At 37.0% G+C, this 17,453-nt stretch overlaps 1 protein-coding gene across 1 annotated transcript in view; it reads left to right on the top strand.

Annotated features, from left to right (window-relative positions):
* The window catches only part of NIBAN1 (niban apoptosis regulator 1), a 193,458-nt gene that overhangs the window by 170,948 nt on the left and 5,057 nt on the right, over nt 1–17,453 (top strand). Inside the window, exons 9-12 of the mRNA XM_012547736.3 lie at nt 2,610–2,797; nt 4,134–4,295; nt 6,607–6,717; nt 9,876–9,983. Of these exons, the coding sequence (XP_012403190.1) occupies nt 2,610–2,797; nt 4,134–4,295; nt 6,607–6,717; nt 9,876–9,983 (569 nt within the window). The remainder of the gene's footprint in view (nt 1–2,609; nt 2,798–4,133; nt 4,296–6,606; nt 6,718–9,875; nt 9,984–17,453) is intronic.

The raw sequence follows: 17,453 nt of genomic DNA, 5'->3' as shown, positions 1-17,453 counted from the left end.
CTGATGCCCCCAATTTTTTGCTTATGTACTTTCCCTTTGAAAATGACCCTTGTATATATTATATTCCCCATCCCTCCCTTCCCCCCAGCAAAATGTAACCTCCCTGAGGTTAGGGACTATTTTATTTTGTCTTTGTATCTCTCATACCTGGTCTTGTACATAGTAGAATACATTATGCATTTTTGTTAAATAGAATAAATAGAACTGAATGATCTTAAAAGTTATCATGGAGAAGTGACTAGACTTGCTCTGCTTCTTAGAATGATCTTATACCTATACTACCTCTCAGATTCATGCTTTTTATCTCAACTGCCACCATTTTAGGATTAGCCTCCATTCCCTATAAATCAGGAATCTCCCTCTAGCTCTTCCATCCATACTTACTACTCTTCTTAATCAATATATGTTTCATACAGTTGTCAGAATATTCTTTCTTATATGATAATCTTCTCATTTCATCAGCAAGCTCAGAATTTTTCTGTAGTTACTAGTGCCTAACAAATAATGTTTAAAACTCTTCTGACTGGCATTCAAGCCCTTATCCAATCAAAAAGATAGTTTCTGCTCTACCTTTCCCTCCTTTTCTCATATTATTCCTCTCTGAAACTCTACTTCGATTAAATCATTGACCTGAACATGTGTTACCTTCATATGAATAGGATTTCCTATGTTAGAAATATCCTTGATCTTCACTTATTAAATTCCTACTCATCATTAAAGTCCAATTCAAATTCCTCCTCCTTTAAGAAGTTTCTCTGAACCCTGATCAAATGATAGACTTCTCCCTCAGACATTATATGGCACTGATTCTGTAACTCTCCAATGTACTTGTCACATAGTAGGTTTTATAATTGCCTGGTCTGATACTGTATCTCCTTCTGAGACTGTAAGATTAATGAAAGTGGGGATCTCTTATCTAAAATGTGCATCTTCTCACACCACCTACCCCAATGCTCTGCATGTAGCAAGCATTCAGTAGTTGCTTGTTGTATTAAGTATAATTAAAAAGACACAAATAAAATACTGAAGGAATTTGGAGGAAGGCTCACTTCCAGATAGTAAGATTTAGGACGACATCATAAAGGAGACAGATTGTGAGCCAGGTTGGAAGGATGTGAATACAGATAGCTGGGAGGGTATGGCCTAATATAAAGCATAGCATGAGCCAAGACAAAGGGTTGGGAAAATGTAGAGCCTATTCAGGAAATGGCAAATGGTTCAATTTGGCTGGAACTTAGGACATATGGAAGGGTGTAGTAGGAGATAAGGCTAAAATTGTAATTTGGTGTCAACTCTGCACCATGACAGGAAAGAAATTTGGAATTCTCCATCATTACTGTTCTCCACTTCTGCCCACTGTACACATTATTCTGCCCCCAAATTAAAAGTAGAGCTCCACCCTCTGACTTAAGCACCAGCTCCCTAGCTCACAGGCTATTATAGATGCTCAGGTTATTGTTGTGCTTTTCTTTTTCAAAAGTTCCTTTCATGCTTGTCCTCTTATTTTAATAACATGCTTTTCAGAATCACTATTGTGAGTGTTATTATTCTCTTTTGTTTTTGTGGCAAATTGTTTTGTTGGTTAATAGCTGCCCAGTCATTCAAAGTCTATTCATAGATTTTCTTTAGAAAAAAACTCTATTAAACAATCATTTATTGACCAAAGAAAAATTTTCCCATATATTTGTTGGGGAATAATATACAAGCTTCTTTCCTAGAAATTGGGAATAGGAAGACAAAAAACAAAGCATGCCCTGTTCTCAAAGAATTTATATTCTTCTGGGAGGATGTAGCAGGTATGCAGATAAATGAATATAATATAAACAAAGCAATTCCAGGAAGAAGCAGACCATAGTATATAGTGCTAGAAATGACCCTTTCATTTTATAAATAAATATAGTATTATATAGCTGGAATACATACACATATAATATGTGTATGGACGTATAACTGCACATATCTGTATCTCTGTCTACCTATTTATGTGAACTCTGCTTTCATTGGTATTGGGAGGAAACTCCTTATGAGGTAATTCCTTTACCAAGGTAGCTCAGCCTCCATTCCGCAACTTTAAGGGTTAGAGAGTTATCTGAGCTATTGAGAGGTTATGTGATTTTCCCAGGATCACACAAACCAATGTTGTCAGAGATGGGATTTCAAACTCAGTCCTTCTTGAATCTGAGGTTCTCTATCCACTGTACCTCACTGCCTTTTCCAATATTTTCCGATATTATATAAGTGTATTTGAAAATATAATAGAACATCCAGAAGTGTGGGATACCTGAGTTTTCTTCTTTTGTATCAGATGTCTATCATCTTCTTGCATGGTTGTTTGTAAGAAACAGAAGAAATGTGTCTCTTTCCCAAGGTAAAAGAAAGCTCAGTGAGAAAAGGAACTTTGGAAAATATCAGAAAAAGTGAATCAACAGTTGTATATGACAGTGATCATTCGGAAGTAAAACTGGGCACAGCAAATACAAAGCTGGTTTGGTACAGTGGCCCAGGAGAGGTCTTAGAGTTCCTTGTCAGGTGCTAGTCTGACTTCTGGCTCTTCTGTAGCCATTCCTACAACTATTCTTAAAATCATGGCTCTTTTTTTCTTCTCTTAGTCATGGTGGCTGAACTTGCTGGGCGAACTTGTGCAGAGAGCGTGCAACCATTTCTGGCTTCTATCTTGGAGGAACTCATGGGGCCAGTGAGTTCTGGATTTAGTGAAGTCCGGGCCCTCTTTGAAAAAGAGGTGAATGAAATCAGTCAAAGTTTCCAGACCAACAAAGATCCTGCTCAGCTGAGGGAGGTAAAGAAATAAAATAGAAACATAACTAATGTGGAAATATGTTTCATATGATTGTGCATGTGTAACCTATATCAGATTGCTTGGGGAAGGGAGAGAAAAAAAATATGAAACTCAAAATTTTATAAAAGTTAATGTTGAAAACTATCTTTACATGTAATTGGAAAAAAACAAAATATTATTAAATGGGGAAAAAGAGAAATAAAGTGGAACTGCCGGTTGGAGATGAACCATGTGAGTATTTGAGGATCTTGGCAGACTTCTGTTTGAATTTTTTTAATGGACAACATTATATAGAGGTGTCATTGAGAAAGTTTGGGATAATGATTTTCATTGAAACTTACACTTGCAAATCTGCCATCACTCTTGATTAATTGAATACCCTAAAATTCTCTAAGTAAAATGACAGCAGTCTCTTTATAACAAATGTTGAACATTTCTGGGTTGTCCTTTCAAAGGGGATAACAATCAATCAATCAATCACCCTTCTTTGGATCCAATCATCCAACAAGATCCAAATCTACCTAACTGTATGATCCTTTGGTCCACATCTCTTAATTTAAAAAAAAAAAAACAAAAGAACACTACGAGAGACATAAAATTCCTGGCTGAAGTCCAGGAATACTATGCCCAGGAACACAGATCTTTTGGTCTAGTAATCCTTTAAAAAAATTAGTCTAGTACAACTTGTTCTTGATGAAAGTATGGCACCATTATTGCTTCTCTTTCTAAGTGTTCTAAATCATCCTTTTTATAAGGATCATTATTAGGCTCAAGAGAAGGAGAAGCTTTTTAACAATTTGAGCTATCTTAAAGTAGAATGGATTGCCTCAAGAGACACTAAATTCTTTATCAGTGGAAATCTTCAATTGTAGGCTAAGTAATGCCCCACATGGCATTCCTATTCAGATATTGATTAGCCTGATAAAATTCTGATGCCCCTTCAAACTTTGATATTCTATAACCTGAATTTTCCTGAAGTTTCATAAGGAATATCTAGAACTGGGATATCTCCACAATTTTGTACCTCATCTATCAATAGTTATTCTTATATCAGGAACCACTGCCTCCCCAAGGTGCTGTTTCCTTATTCACTAAAGAAAGATGAAAAATTCTGTAAAGAAGAGGAAATACCAAGAAGGGAAAGCAGGAGCAATGACTCTGGATCCTTTTCACCCACTAAGAATCAACAGAGCAGAAAAATATGACAATTTGTAGATTTTGTGGTCCTTAACCTTAAAAATACACTCATGTACAGAGTCCTTGAAAATTTAGGATACATTCCTTGAAATCAGCTTCATCTACCTCAAGATTATTTTGTTTCTTCATCAAATTATAGCACTTGGACCAGCTGATGAATCTCCCATTGAACTCAGTAAAGATGGAACCTTGTTATTTGAAAGTCAATCTACTCCAAGAGCAACTCCAAGATCTCAAGAGCCGCTTCAAGTTCCCCCACATTGACTTGGTGGTACAGAGGACTCAAAACTACATGCAAGAAGTGAGTGAAACAAGGGCATTCCCCTGAGAGAGGTAGGAATGGTGAAAAGGGTAGCAGATCAATATATGAGACAGAAAACAGATTCCCAGTCCTAAAGGACCTAGTCTTGGTGGGACTTTTCGCAGTGGGATTGAAGGTTTGGCAGGAGTGGGGGTGGAAAGGAACAGAGAACAAATAGTCCTCATTCTAAAGGAGCTAGTCTTTGATAGGACTTTTCCCAGTAGGATTGGAGATTTGGTAGGAGTGGGAGGAAAGGAAAGTCCCAGCATGGTTTCTCCTCAGTGCTATGAGCCCAAAGCTTGTCCCGCTATTATCCTACATTCTGCTTCTTAACCACTAAAGAGAAGTGAAAAATAGTGGAGGGAAGAGGAAATACCAAAAAGGGAAAGTAGGAACAATAATTCTGGGTCCTTTTTACCCACTAAGAATCAGCAGAGCAGAACTAAAACTATCAGAATTCAATGGAATAGAATTCCATTAAATAAACTAAAATTAAATGTAGCTATCTTTCCCACCTCACGCAAACTTTAAAGAATGTAGAAAATTGAGGTAGGAAAGATTATATGATCCTTCTAAATATTCTCACTACTCTTTGGGTTTTTATGACACTGTTTTCTTCTGGTTCTCATCCAATCAATGGAGCCACTCTTTCTCAATCTTCCTTATTCATGCATCATCCAAGGCATAACTGATTGTCCCACCAAGGCTTCCTTCTTGCTTTCTCTTCTCTTCTCCCTGGTCTACCCAAGCTCTCTCTCCAGGTGATCTCATCAGCTCCCTTCAGTTCAATTGCAATATCTCAGCTGAAGACTTTAAAATCTACTTATCTAGGGGCAGCTAGGTGACACAGTGGATAGAGCACCGGCCCTTCAAATCTGGCCTCAGATCCTTACTAGCTGTGTGATTCTGGGCAAATTAAAAAAAAAAGTTTAATCTATATATGTAGCCATCAGCTGTCTCTTGAACCATGGTGGAGAAGGAGGATGGAAACAGGAAATTGCCCACTATACCATAGAACTGCCCACTATACATTTCAAACTGGATGCTGCATAGCCATTTCAAACTAAAGTCATACAAAACAGAAGTCATCTTTCCCCCCCAAACCATCCCTTCTCCAAATTCCCCTCTTTCTGTTGATGGAAACAACATCCTTCCAGTCATCCAGGTTCACAACACAATCATCATCAACTCCTCACCCTCATTCACCCCACATATCTAATCTGTCAATAAATGTTTCTGCCTCCACTTCTATTTGTATGTATCTTCTTCTGTGTCTTCACAAAGCCACTATCTTATTTTAAATTTTCACCACTTCTCATGTAGATTATTGTAATAGCTTCCTAATTGGTCTTCCTGGATCCAGTCTTTCTCCTCTCCAATCCACACTCCACAAAGCTGTCAAACTGATTTTCTTAAAGAACAAGACTGACTTCTTTTCTCCTCTACTCAAGAATCTTCAATTGTTCCCCATTGCCTTTAGGATAAAACTTTAACTTTGGCATTTAAAGCTCTTTACAACTTGGCTCCAGCCTGTCATTCTGGCTAATTATACATCAATCTCCCTCATATATCCTAAGTTACAGCCAAACTGGCCTACTTGCTCTTCCCCATAGGTGACATTTCATTTCCCACATCCATGGCCAAGAATGTCCTCCTCAAGACCAGAATGTTCTTTCTCTCCATCTCTTGATACTCCTAGATTTGATAGAATCTTTTCTTCAATAAATGTTCTCTAATTCCCCCAGTTAATGTGCCCTCCATTCCCTTTGTCTGTATTTTACATATAGATAGATATAGATATATAAAGATATGCCTATATATTTATATATATCTTATATTTATTTAGCTATAAATATGTTAATATTCTCTTAAAATATAAGCTCCTTGAGAATAAGGATTGTTTCATTTTTGTCTTTTGTATTCCCAGCACTTAGCACAATGCAGGGGATGTAGTAGGCACTTAATAAACAATTGTTAATTTGTTGATTCCATTCAAATGGGGGAAAGAACATCAAATTTAAAAATCCCAAATGAGAATGTAACCTTACAGTTTTCATCTTGGCTGTTAAGAGACTTATTTCTGAAGGCAGACACATGAAAAGAGTTTTATGTTACCATCTCAGAAACTATTCAGCTTTGGAGCAGTTAGTGCCTAGAGAACCAGATTTTTCTTGCTTACAGGAACTGTTCTAATTTAGATAATGGAGGGGGATAAGGGAGAAAAGGGGGACCAATTGAATGCTGTAGAACATAAGGGCAGCACCTCCAATCAGCTGTCATTTTAGCTCTGTATGCTGGCTTTGATTTCTAGCTCATGGAAAATGCAGTCTACACTTTTGAGCAGCTTCTATCACCCCATCAACAAGGAGATGTGTCCAAAATCTCAACCGCCATTGAAAAAGTCAAGAAACGAGTCTTAAAGGTAAAATATCTCCCTGATTCCAATGGAAGTACTGTATAAAACAAGATGGCCATTCCTATATTTCTTAAGCTAACTGTAAAATGTCTTCCCACACTTTTTATATCCTTCCCCTACTTCTCTATCCTTAGAGACTATTAAGACTTGGTAGGAACCCCAGAGACTATTGAGTTTATAACTGAACAAAAGAATCACTTTGACCCCATCTATACCCAATGAATGCTCCACCACCCATTCTTTACTTCCCGAGGCAGCCATTCCACTGTAGAGGAGCCTTAATTGTTGGGAAATTTTTTCAATGAGTGAAAAATCCGACTTGTTGCAATTTCCAAGCGCTAAATGCTCCTAGTTTAGCTTCCTCTGTAATCAAGCAGAACAAATCTAATTCCTTTTCCATGTGCTCATATATTCAACTATTCTCTCATAATATACTCAAATATACCTCATATACTGGAAGAAATCAATCATATTCCCTCCCCTACTGGTCTTTGCTTCTCCCTTCCCATCCCTCTCCCATCTTTCCCTTTCTCTCTCTTATTAATCTGTCTTTATTCCTCCCCTTTCCCTCCCTCTCTGAAACGCCTTTCATAATTATAAACAAATAAATTGGTCAGGATTTTCCCCCAGTCTGGGGCTTTTGTGTTTGTTCTGCCATCTGGTGGATCCTTATGGAAATACAGATCCCTTGCCACCAACTTTTTAAAAGATAGTCATGAAGTGATGGCTTAATATAACCCCAGATTGGTCCAGAGAGCATGCCAGATGAAATCATTTACTTTTAGTATGTTTTATTCATTTTCTGGGAAAGAAACTTAATTTAGTAACTTGTTAAAGTGGTTCTAAATTGCATCTATCAAGGCAATAGACCAGAGCAGACATGAATGCAGAATTGATCCTTGAAATGTAAAGCTACATTAGCAAGAGCAGACACTGGAGGCCAGAACATTGGCATTAAATGTAATGTTACTTTTTATTGAACAAAAAAGCATAGAAATTATTACAGGGCTGAAAGATATAGGACTGATGATAGCAACTTTGGAATCCTAAAATGAAAGCAGTAAGGAACTCAGAGGATCATCCATTCCAACCCTTTAATTTAATAGATGAGACAACTGAGGTCCAAAAAAAAAAAAAAGGAAATTATGGTACATGGTTATACAATAACCTAGAACTCATGCCTAGAATCCAGATCTCCTAGCACCCAAATCTGTGCTCGTCACATCTTTCCAGATGATCACTTAATCATAGCTCAGTTGGATAATCAGCCAAGAATCAATCCCCCTTACTGTGGTGGTACTAAGTTAATGGGGTGTTCAGGGCAAGGCTAGTTCATCCCTTATCAACTGAGCAGGGTCAATGTCAGAACAAATGTCTCATCCATATTCTCTTTTAGAGAAGAAACAAGGGGTCCTTCTAAGGCACACTCTCTATAGTACAATGAATGTAAGTTATTGTGTGTATCAAATAGACTTAAGTTTGAGACAGGAAGTTATTAGACATGAACTTAAAAAAAACTTGTCCTGTCCTCAAATTCACTTAGGATGTAGAAAAACCATCTTTGTTTTGTCAGGCTTTAGTTGTCCTCCTATTGGATGGAGTCAGGAGCATCTGGCAGAAAGAATCCTTGATTTACCAATTATATCATTCCACATGGGCATTCCCATAGCCTCTCTAATCTCCATTTACCTATCCATAAAATTGTAATAGAAAATATCCCCTCAGATATTTGTTGAGAATCAAATGAGATAATGAATGTATTTTGTCTCTATATAGAGCTACATAAATGTCTTTTATTTTTTGTTTTTATCATCATCATCATCATCGTTGTTGTTGCTACTGCTGCTATTATAGTTTGGTTATTTTTTTTTAGAAGCCTCCTATAAAGTCCAAGGACAAGTTGCTAGCTTGCTTCTTTTATAGCTAATATTTTGTGAACTCTTATGAGGTATATAAAATGTTCGCTTCTTGTAACTGAATAAGAGCATCGAAATATAATTTCACCTTCTGTAAACTCATTAAAAACATGTTTAAGACAATTCTGCTATCAGAAGGAACAAAAGAGGTAGCAAATACATCCTTCGGTTCCCAAGTGGTTTAAATTTTTCATTAGTTCTTTATCTTTGAAAGTTTTTCTTTCAGAGGCAACCAGGTGTCACAATGGATAGAATACTAGACCTAGAATAAGAAGTTCAAATATGACCCCAGATACTTATTGTGTAACCCTGAACAGCTCACTTAACCTCTGCTTCCTCATCTGTAAGAAGAGGGAGGATATAATAGCACCTACTTTTCTGAGTTATTGTGAGGATAAAATGAGATACTACTTGTAAAGCACTTAGAATACCTTAAAGTGCTTTGTAATACATCTGTAAAAGGGGTGTATGTGAAAATAGCTCCTATTTTTCTGAGTTATTGTGAGGATAAAATGAGATACTATTTGTAAAGCACTTTGAATACCTTAAAGTGCTATGTAATACATCATCTGTAAAAGGCAAATATGTGAAAATAGCTTCTATTTTTCTGAGTTATTGTAAGGATAAAATGAGATATTATTTGAAAAGCACTTTGAATACCTTAAAATGCTATGTAATATATATTTGATTAATTATTTCATAGAGGCTTGATATTATGAGTATTTGATTTGACAATGTCTACTGAAAATGTTTCTGAATTTTTATATATCAATATTATGTCAAGGCAGCTATGGATTACAGTTCTATCTTATGCTACAGTTCCAGGAAAATTGAATTATTGGATTCTCAATCATATTTTGGAATTTACATTTATAGTACTGTGATTTATCATGCTATTTTATAATAGAAATTGACCTTTTGGTATGTATTTCTAGCCACTTACTTTTTATCTTTTTAGACATCTAGCAGTTGCTAAATCTTTGCAACCTACACTAATACATCACACAATTTCCAAAATGTTATTTTAACATCATCTTAATTATTATTAATCATTTCACTAAATAGAAATGGGAATTACCTGGAAAAAGCCTCTGAAATACTTAGAAAATAAAATACCATGCCAAAAATAAGAAAGTGAGATGCTGTGGGTTGCTGGGTGTTTTGTTGTTGTAGATTATTTTTTAAAGAAAAGTTTCACCAGACTGTGGTGTTATTATTTAACATATGCTTCTGTCTTTGTATTGACAGCAATATGATTATGATAGCAGTACCATCCGGAAGATGCTATTTCAAGAGGCACTGGTTCAGATCACACTGCCCACAATGCAAAAGGCATTGGCGTCAACGTGCAAGCCAGTAAGAGACTGAATATATTATTCTTAAAGAGCCCAGGTTCCAATGTACTGCAGTCCAACAACTGTGGGCAAGGTACTGGGGATCCAGAGACGAAACCAAACCAAACTATGGACTTTGCTTTCCTAGAGCTTCCATTTTGCTAGGGAAGAGGGGGAAGAATTAGTGTGGAGCAGAAATACAATATAAAATCAGAGAAGCTTATGAATGATCATTTGTGAAGGAAGGAGAGAGAAATTATAACCAGAGAGATGAGGAAAGGCTTTCTGTAAGAGATGGGACATAAACAACACACTGAAGGAAGATAGGAATTCTAAGAGGCAGGGGTGAAGAGGGAGTATTCCAGGCTTAGGGGTCAATCCAATCAGTATTTGTTAAACTGAAATTTTTAGCAGCTTGATGGTATAGTGAATGTTGTACTAGATTTGTTTCAGAAATATTTGAGTTCGAATCCAGCCTTAGATACATACTAGCTGTGTGACCTTGAGAGAATCACATAATCTCAGTTTCCTCAAGTGCTGGTGATAATAATAGTACTTACTTCCCAAGAGTTGTGAGGATCAAATGAGATATTTGGAAAGCATTTCAACAGAGTACCTGGCACGTAGCAGGCTCCATGTAACTTCTAGCTATTAAATTATTAAGTTCCATGCAGATAAGGGCCTAAAAAGACTTAAAGACTTAATGGTTATTCCCAACTTCTTGGTGTAGAGGATACTCTATTTAGATACTCAGCATCATTGGATTTTTCTGTCATATTTTTATTGCTACAGATTTGAGATATCATATATCATATCATATCCCATCCAATTTTGACAAATATGCAGTTTTTTAAGATACTTTTTATAATGGGGCACCCATTTTCTTGGTTATAATGGTCCTCCATTATCAAGGTTATAATAGAGTCCAAGATAGTTTTTCCCCCACAGTCAAATCAATGGCAAGAAAAGACTCAGGTCTACAGGGAACAATTTGGCATCCACTGGGAGCCCTGATCTCCTTGGCGTCATTGGGTTCTTTATATCACAACTTCTTAAACTTTTCCCACTCATGACCTTTCAGCTGAGAAATTTTTATGTAAGTACAGGTATATAAGTGTATTAGGTACACAAATCAAGCATTTCCTGATAATAAATCATAATTTTGTGACCTTCCACAGTCAGTTTTGAGATCCCATATAAGGTCACAATTCACAGCTTGAGAATCTGGGGTTTATACCACTCCATATGGACTGTAATGACCTAGAAATCCTTTATATTATAGAAATTATTTATTTACAAGTAGACATGTGGGAGAAAAAACTACATGACAAAACACATGAGAATAAGGAGCTGAAGACATTTTTTCATCTCAAAACAAGTAAATTTTAAGAGTTTCATAAATTGGGGCAGGTAGATGGCACAGTGGATAGAGCATCTACCAGCCCTGAAGTCAGGAGGACCTGAGTTCAAATCTAGTCTCAGACACTTAACACTTTCTAGTTGTATGACTCTGGTCAAGTCACTTAACCCCAATTGCCTCAGGGGGAAAAGAGTTTTGTAAATCTATAAAGTTATACTTTGGGGATTGAAAATCTTTAAAAAAAAAAAAACTAAATCATTAATACTTTTGCATGCATAGCATGGTCGTTTTTCCTCTCAAAACTTATCCCTAATGAGGAACTCCCTCTACTGAGGTAGATGAATGCCATTTTGATAGGTTAGAGTCCTAGAAAGTTTCCTGGGGGCAGTGCAAGTTTATCAGGCAACAAGAATATATTAAGAGCTTATAGAAATCAGAAATCATGCTAAATGCTTGGAAAAGAAAGGTAAAAACATGATTATTGCCCCCAAAAGGTGCTTGCCTTCTAAAATGTAAAAATATATGTACCAGATATATACAGAGTATATAGAAGATAATCTCAGAACGAAGGGACTAGTAATGATTGGGCCTGGGAAAGATATCTTGATAAATGTGAGATCTGAGTCTTGAAGGAAACCAACAAGACAAAGAAACAGAGGTGAAGGGTCCCAGTACTCCAAAAACGAGGGACAGACAACATGAAACACAGAACTGAAGAAGCATGTCATGTAGGATGAACAGCAAGTAGGCTGGAATGATGAGTGAATGGAAGTGTGTAAGGAGGGAAAGACTGGGAAGGTAAGAAGGGGCCAAGTTGTGAATGTTTCATATGCTAAACAGAGGAATTATATTTAATCTAAAAATAATGGGAAACCACTGGAAGTCTGTTTTGGGTTTTTTTTTTTGGGGGGGGGTTGGGTAATAACATCAGATCTGTGATTTAGGGCAATTACCTTGGCAACTAAATTAAGTGAATGACAAGTTGTAGTTCAGAAAAACTTGAGGCAGTGAGATCATTTAGGAGACTATTGCAGTATTTAGGAGACTATTGCAGGAAATCCTTGGAAAGCTGAGGGATTAAAGGATTTTTTTGTTTTTGTTGTTATGGAAGGGCTAACAAAATAACATGAAGCAAAATCAGACTAGGGCAGAGGGAAAGAACAAAGCACATAAACCAGGGAATCTCCCTGCAATAAGCATGCCATGGAGAGCTCACTTTTTCCCAGTGAGGAATTCATATCACACAGAATTCCTGACCCAATCCCACCCTTAAGTGTTTATTAGAGAGCACCTAGTATAATATCCAGCATTCATTGCTGAACTTGATCCCTTAGTGGGACACAAATTTGTCTCCTAGGACAGCACAAACACCTACAAATGGCATGGTAGGCCCTTGATCAAACTTCCTGGAAAGGTGAGGCTACGTGTCTAAGGTAAACAGTGATGGATAGAATCCCTCTTTTCCTTTCCCTGCTCAATCCATTACCTCAATCAAAAAAAGCAATATATTTTTTCTTGTCCTTTGAAATTAAAGAGCCTTTGGAACTTTTCAGTTGATCATAGATCATATTCCAAATAGATTGTGAGAGAAAGGGGACTTTAAACATTTAATCCAACCATTTTATTTTAAAGTGAGGAAACTGAGGCCTAAATGGGATAGTGATTTGACCAAAAATTACATAACTAGTTTCAGAGTCAGGATTCAAACCCAGGATCTTTGGGATTTTTTTGTTATTTTTTAATAATAGCTTTTTAATTTTCAAAACATATACAAAAATAGTTTTTAACATGCATCCCTGAAAAACCTTGTGTTCCAAACTTTTTCTCCCTCTCTTTCCCCCTCCCAGACAGCAAGGAATGCAATATATGTTAAACACGTGCAATTCTTCTATACATATTTCCACATTTATCATGCTGCACAAGAAAAATCAGATCAAAAAGGGAAAAAAAGATAAAGAAAAAAAGTAAGCAAACAACAACAAAAAAAGTGTAAATACTATGTTGTGCTCCACATTCAGTCCCCATGGTCCTCTCTCTGGATGGAGATGGCTTTCTCCATCACAAGACCATTGGAACTGGCCTGAATCACTTCGCTGTTGAAAAGAGCCATGTTCCTCATCACATAATCTTGTTGCTGTGTACAGTATTTTCTTGGTTCTTCTCACTTCACTTAGTATCAGATCATGTAATTCTCTCCAAGCCTCTCTGAAATCATCCTGCTGGTCATTTCTTACAGAACAATAATATTCCATAACATTCACATACCAGCACTTATTCAGCCATTCTCTGACGAAAATCCACTCAGTTTCCAGTTTCTGGCCACTACAAAGAGGGCTGCCACAAACATTTTCGCACATGTGGGTCCCATTCCCTCCTTTAAGATCTCTTTGGGATACAAGCTCAGGAGTAACACTGCTGGATCAAAGGGTATGCACAGTGTGATAGCCCCTTGAACATAGTTCCAAATTGCTCTGCAGAATGTAAATCCAGGTCAAGGATTCTTTCCAGTAGACCTGATGAAAATGTGTTGAAGGGAAATTGCTGTCATGAAAAATAAACCAGATTCAGTGAAGAGCCCTGAAAGATCTGTATGTAGAATATGTTAAGTTTTAATTTCCAGGACCTCAGGCAGTGAGTGTCTATTGTATTTACGTTTGTTAAATGGAACTTATGCAGTCTAGGCTGGAGGCAGGCCTCTGATGCATCCTGGCTATGTCAACCTGGACAAGTTACTTAACTTGTTAGAGCCCCCAGGCTACTCTCTATCACTCACCCAGAGGTTGTTCTTCTTTGTCATTGCTGTTTGTCCTCCATTCTCGAAGAGGACCATATGACACCAGGGAGGTAATGCCATGACATGTAAGTGAATTGGATTTCAGTGAGGGAGGCTGTGCAAGGTCATCTGCTTCTCTTTCCCCTCCAGAGCCACCTGGGTCCAGTGACCAGATATAGATCAAAATGACAGGAGATGACCCTGGATGAAATGGAAGACTTTGATCTCTTTAAGCTAAGGTCTTCTAAAACTATAAATTACAGAACAGATTCTGGCCTGCATTGGTAGAGGTTGTTTACTCACCTGGAAGTTTCCTGTACTAAGGAAATTAGGGATGAGATTAGGGCCCTAATCCTTCCATGAAATTTAGGTGTATATATTTAAACAAATAAACAAAAATAAGTGGTCTTTCTTATGAAATCAGTATGAGTTCATTAAGAACAAACACTGACCTTACAATGTCTAAGAGATTTTCTATGTTCAGTGTGCTTGAATTTTATCCATCAATTAACATTTATTATTATTATTATTATTATAGACAATCAGGGTTAAGTGACTTGCCCAGAATCACACAGCTAGATCTTCCTTACTTCAGAGTCAGTGCTCTAGCCATTGTGCCAGCTACTGCTCCTCAATAAGCTTTTACTAATATCAACTCTGTATTAGGTGCTCTGCTGGGTGCTGGGGCATACAAGGACAAAAGCAAAACATTTCTTATTATTGATGAGTTTTTATCCTATTGGGAGAGACAATGTGCATATATATCTATATATCTATATTCATACTAAATACAAAGAGATTTGTACATGCAGGTCAATCAGTCACTAAGCATTTAGTATGTACCCATTCAGTACCAGACACTGTGTGTAAGTGCTAAGGATACAAAGAAAGGCAAAAACCAGGCACTGTCCTCTAGGTGTTCACAACCTAATAGAGGAGACAAGCAAATAAACATGTACAAACAAGTTATTCACAAGACAAATTGGAAATAGTCAATAAAGGGAATTGGTAGAATTAAGGGAGATGGGAAAGACTTCCTGCAGAAGGTCTTGAAGGGCACTCTCTGCCAGAGGATGGGGAAGGTCTGACAAGGCTTTGTGTAGAATGTGGTGGTTGAGCTGAGATGGAATCTAAACAGCTCAGGTGTAGAAGAAGTGCATTCCAGATTTGGCAGAGGGGAAAAATGCAACCTGCGCAGAAGCAAGAAAATGGGGAATGAAGTGTCGTGTTTGAGGAACCACGAGGCAGTTAGTGGAACTTGACCCTATAGTACAGAAATGGAAATAAAGTGTAATAAGATTGGGAAATATCCAGCAAGATGTTTGACAGTTTCGTGGTATTCTTGAGTCCAAGTGAATCACTGCTCCAAGTGAAGAAATCCTGAATTTATAATTCAACACATTTTCCCAGTCAGATACTTCTGGTGTCTTTTATACTGGCCAATAAAACAATATGAATTTCCTAGAAGGTATTTCGTAAGACTTAGCAAGTTTATGGAAAACATGAATTTTAACACGCTTGTGGGTACACACATACACAACCCCTACAAAGATGAAATTGGATCAGAAATCAGTACCTCTCTGGGGCCATATTAGTTTTATTTGATATGTGTAGTACAGGAGGAGAATAAATATGTTGAATGAAGGGATTTGTATTACTGATGAACAAGAAGAGAAGAGGCTTGGTGTTAACCTTAATTTTTATTGCTCCCCCTCCCACGCCTCTGCCTCAATTTTCATCTATTTCCCCCCAAAAAGAGAGAGAAAAGATGTGGCCTCCCAACCAGATGCTTGGGAGGAAAAAACAATGCTACTTGTTTCTGCCACTAGCTTAGAAGAATAGTTAGAGACTGAAAGACTTTCAGGAATGCCTTTAGAGGAAGGCGTTTTCAGGCTGGTCAAAAACCAAAGTCTGAGTCTGGAGTATTATTAGTGGTCTTGTCAGAGAAGAGAAAAGGCAGTGGTACCGTAATATGGTAAAACACAGGAGGTCCATGTTTCTCATGTCCTTCCTTCAGCTTATGCCTTAAATAGGCTGTGTATTATGGAGCACAGTGGGAAGATCAGGGACTGGTATTAGAGAATCTAGGTTCAAATTCTACTTTTCAAGCTGACTGTTTGTATGACCTTACCCTCTATGAGCTTCATTTTCCTTACGTGTAAAATGAGGGTTTGAAAAATCAAATCCCATAAACACTCACTATGTGCCAGACACTCTGCTAAATGCTAGGAATACACATATGAGCAAAAAATAACTCATACCTTCCATGAAATCACATTTTAACCAGGGACACAACACATTAAAGGAGTTTGATGGCCTTCTAAGTCCTTCAGGCTCTAGATCTATGAACCTACGAATCAACAAAAATTACTTTGACTCTGGCTAAGATTTCTGATCTATTCATCAGTTCTCCCTGAAAGTTAGAAATAAAATCCTGCTTTCTGAATTCCAAGTTCTATGAGAGATCTGACAGTTACTAAGGGATTTTGTCACTTTTGGGGGTTTATTTAGTATTTTACTTTTCCCCAGTTACATGTAAAAGTAGTTTTCTACATTTGTTTTTAAAACTTTGAGTTCCAGCTTCTCTCCCTTCCTTCTTTCTTCCCCTCCCTCACTGAGAAGGCAAGTAATTTAATATAGTTTATACATTGTAGTAATGCAAAATACTTTTATAATAATCATATTGTAAAAGAAAGTATAGACCAAAAGCAAGACCCTTAAGAAAAACAAAGAAAGTAAAAAAAAGTGTGCTCCAAACTGTATTCAGACACTATAAGCTCTTTCTCCGGGGATACACAGTACTTTTTATCATAAGTCCTTCAAAGTTATCTTGGATCATTGTATTGTTGAGGATAGCTAACTCATTCACAGCTGATCATCTTACAATATTGCTGTTACATTGTACACAATGCATTTCACTTTGCATCATTTCATGCAAGTCTTTCTAGATTTTCTGAGAGCATCCTGCTCATCATTTCTTATAGCATAATAATATTCCACTGTAATTACATATCACAGTTTATTCAGCCATTCCCCAATTGATGGGCATCCCCTCAATTTCCTAATTCTTTGCCTCTAGAAAAGAACTTTTATAAATAATTTCTACATTTTCATTTTTTTTTCCATTCTGCATTTTTTGTTTTTTATTTTTTTTTTAGAATACAAACCTAGAAGTAGAATTGCTAGGTCAATAGGCATAAATGGTTTGTTGGCCTTTTAGACATAATTCCAAATATTTTTTACAGAATCATTGGATCAGTTCACAATTCTGCCAACAGAGCATTGATGTCTCATTTTCCCTACCCCTCCACCATCTTTCATTTTCCTTTTTTTGTTCCATTAGCTAGTCTAATAGGTAC

Source organism: Sarcophilus harrisii, chromosome 4, assembly GCF_902635505.1.
Source record: "Sarcophilus harrisii chromosome 4, mSarHar1.11, whole genome shotgun sequence".
Classification (NCBI taxonomy): domain Eukaryota; kingdom Metazoa; phylum Chordata; class Mammalia; order Dasyuromorphia; family Dasyuridae; genus Sarcophilus; species Sarcophilus harrisii.
Note: the sequence above shows the minus strand (reverse complement) of the source record. Positions and strands in the feature narration are given on the sequence as shown.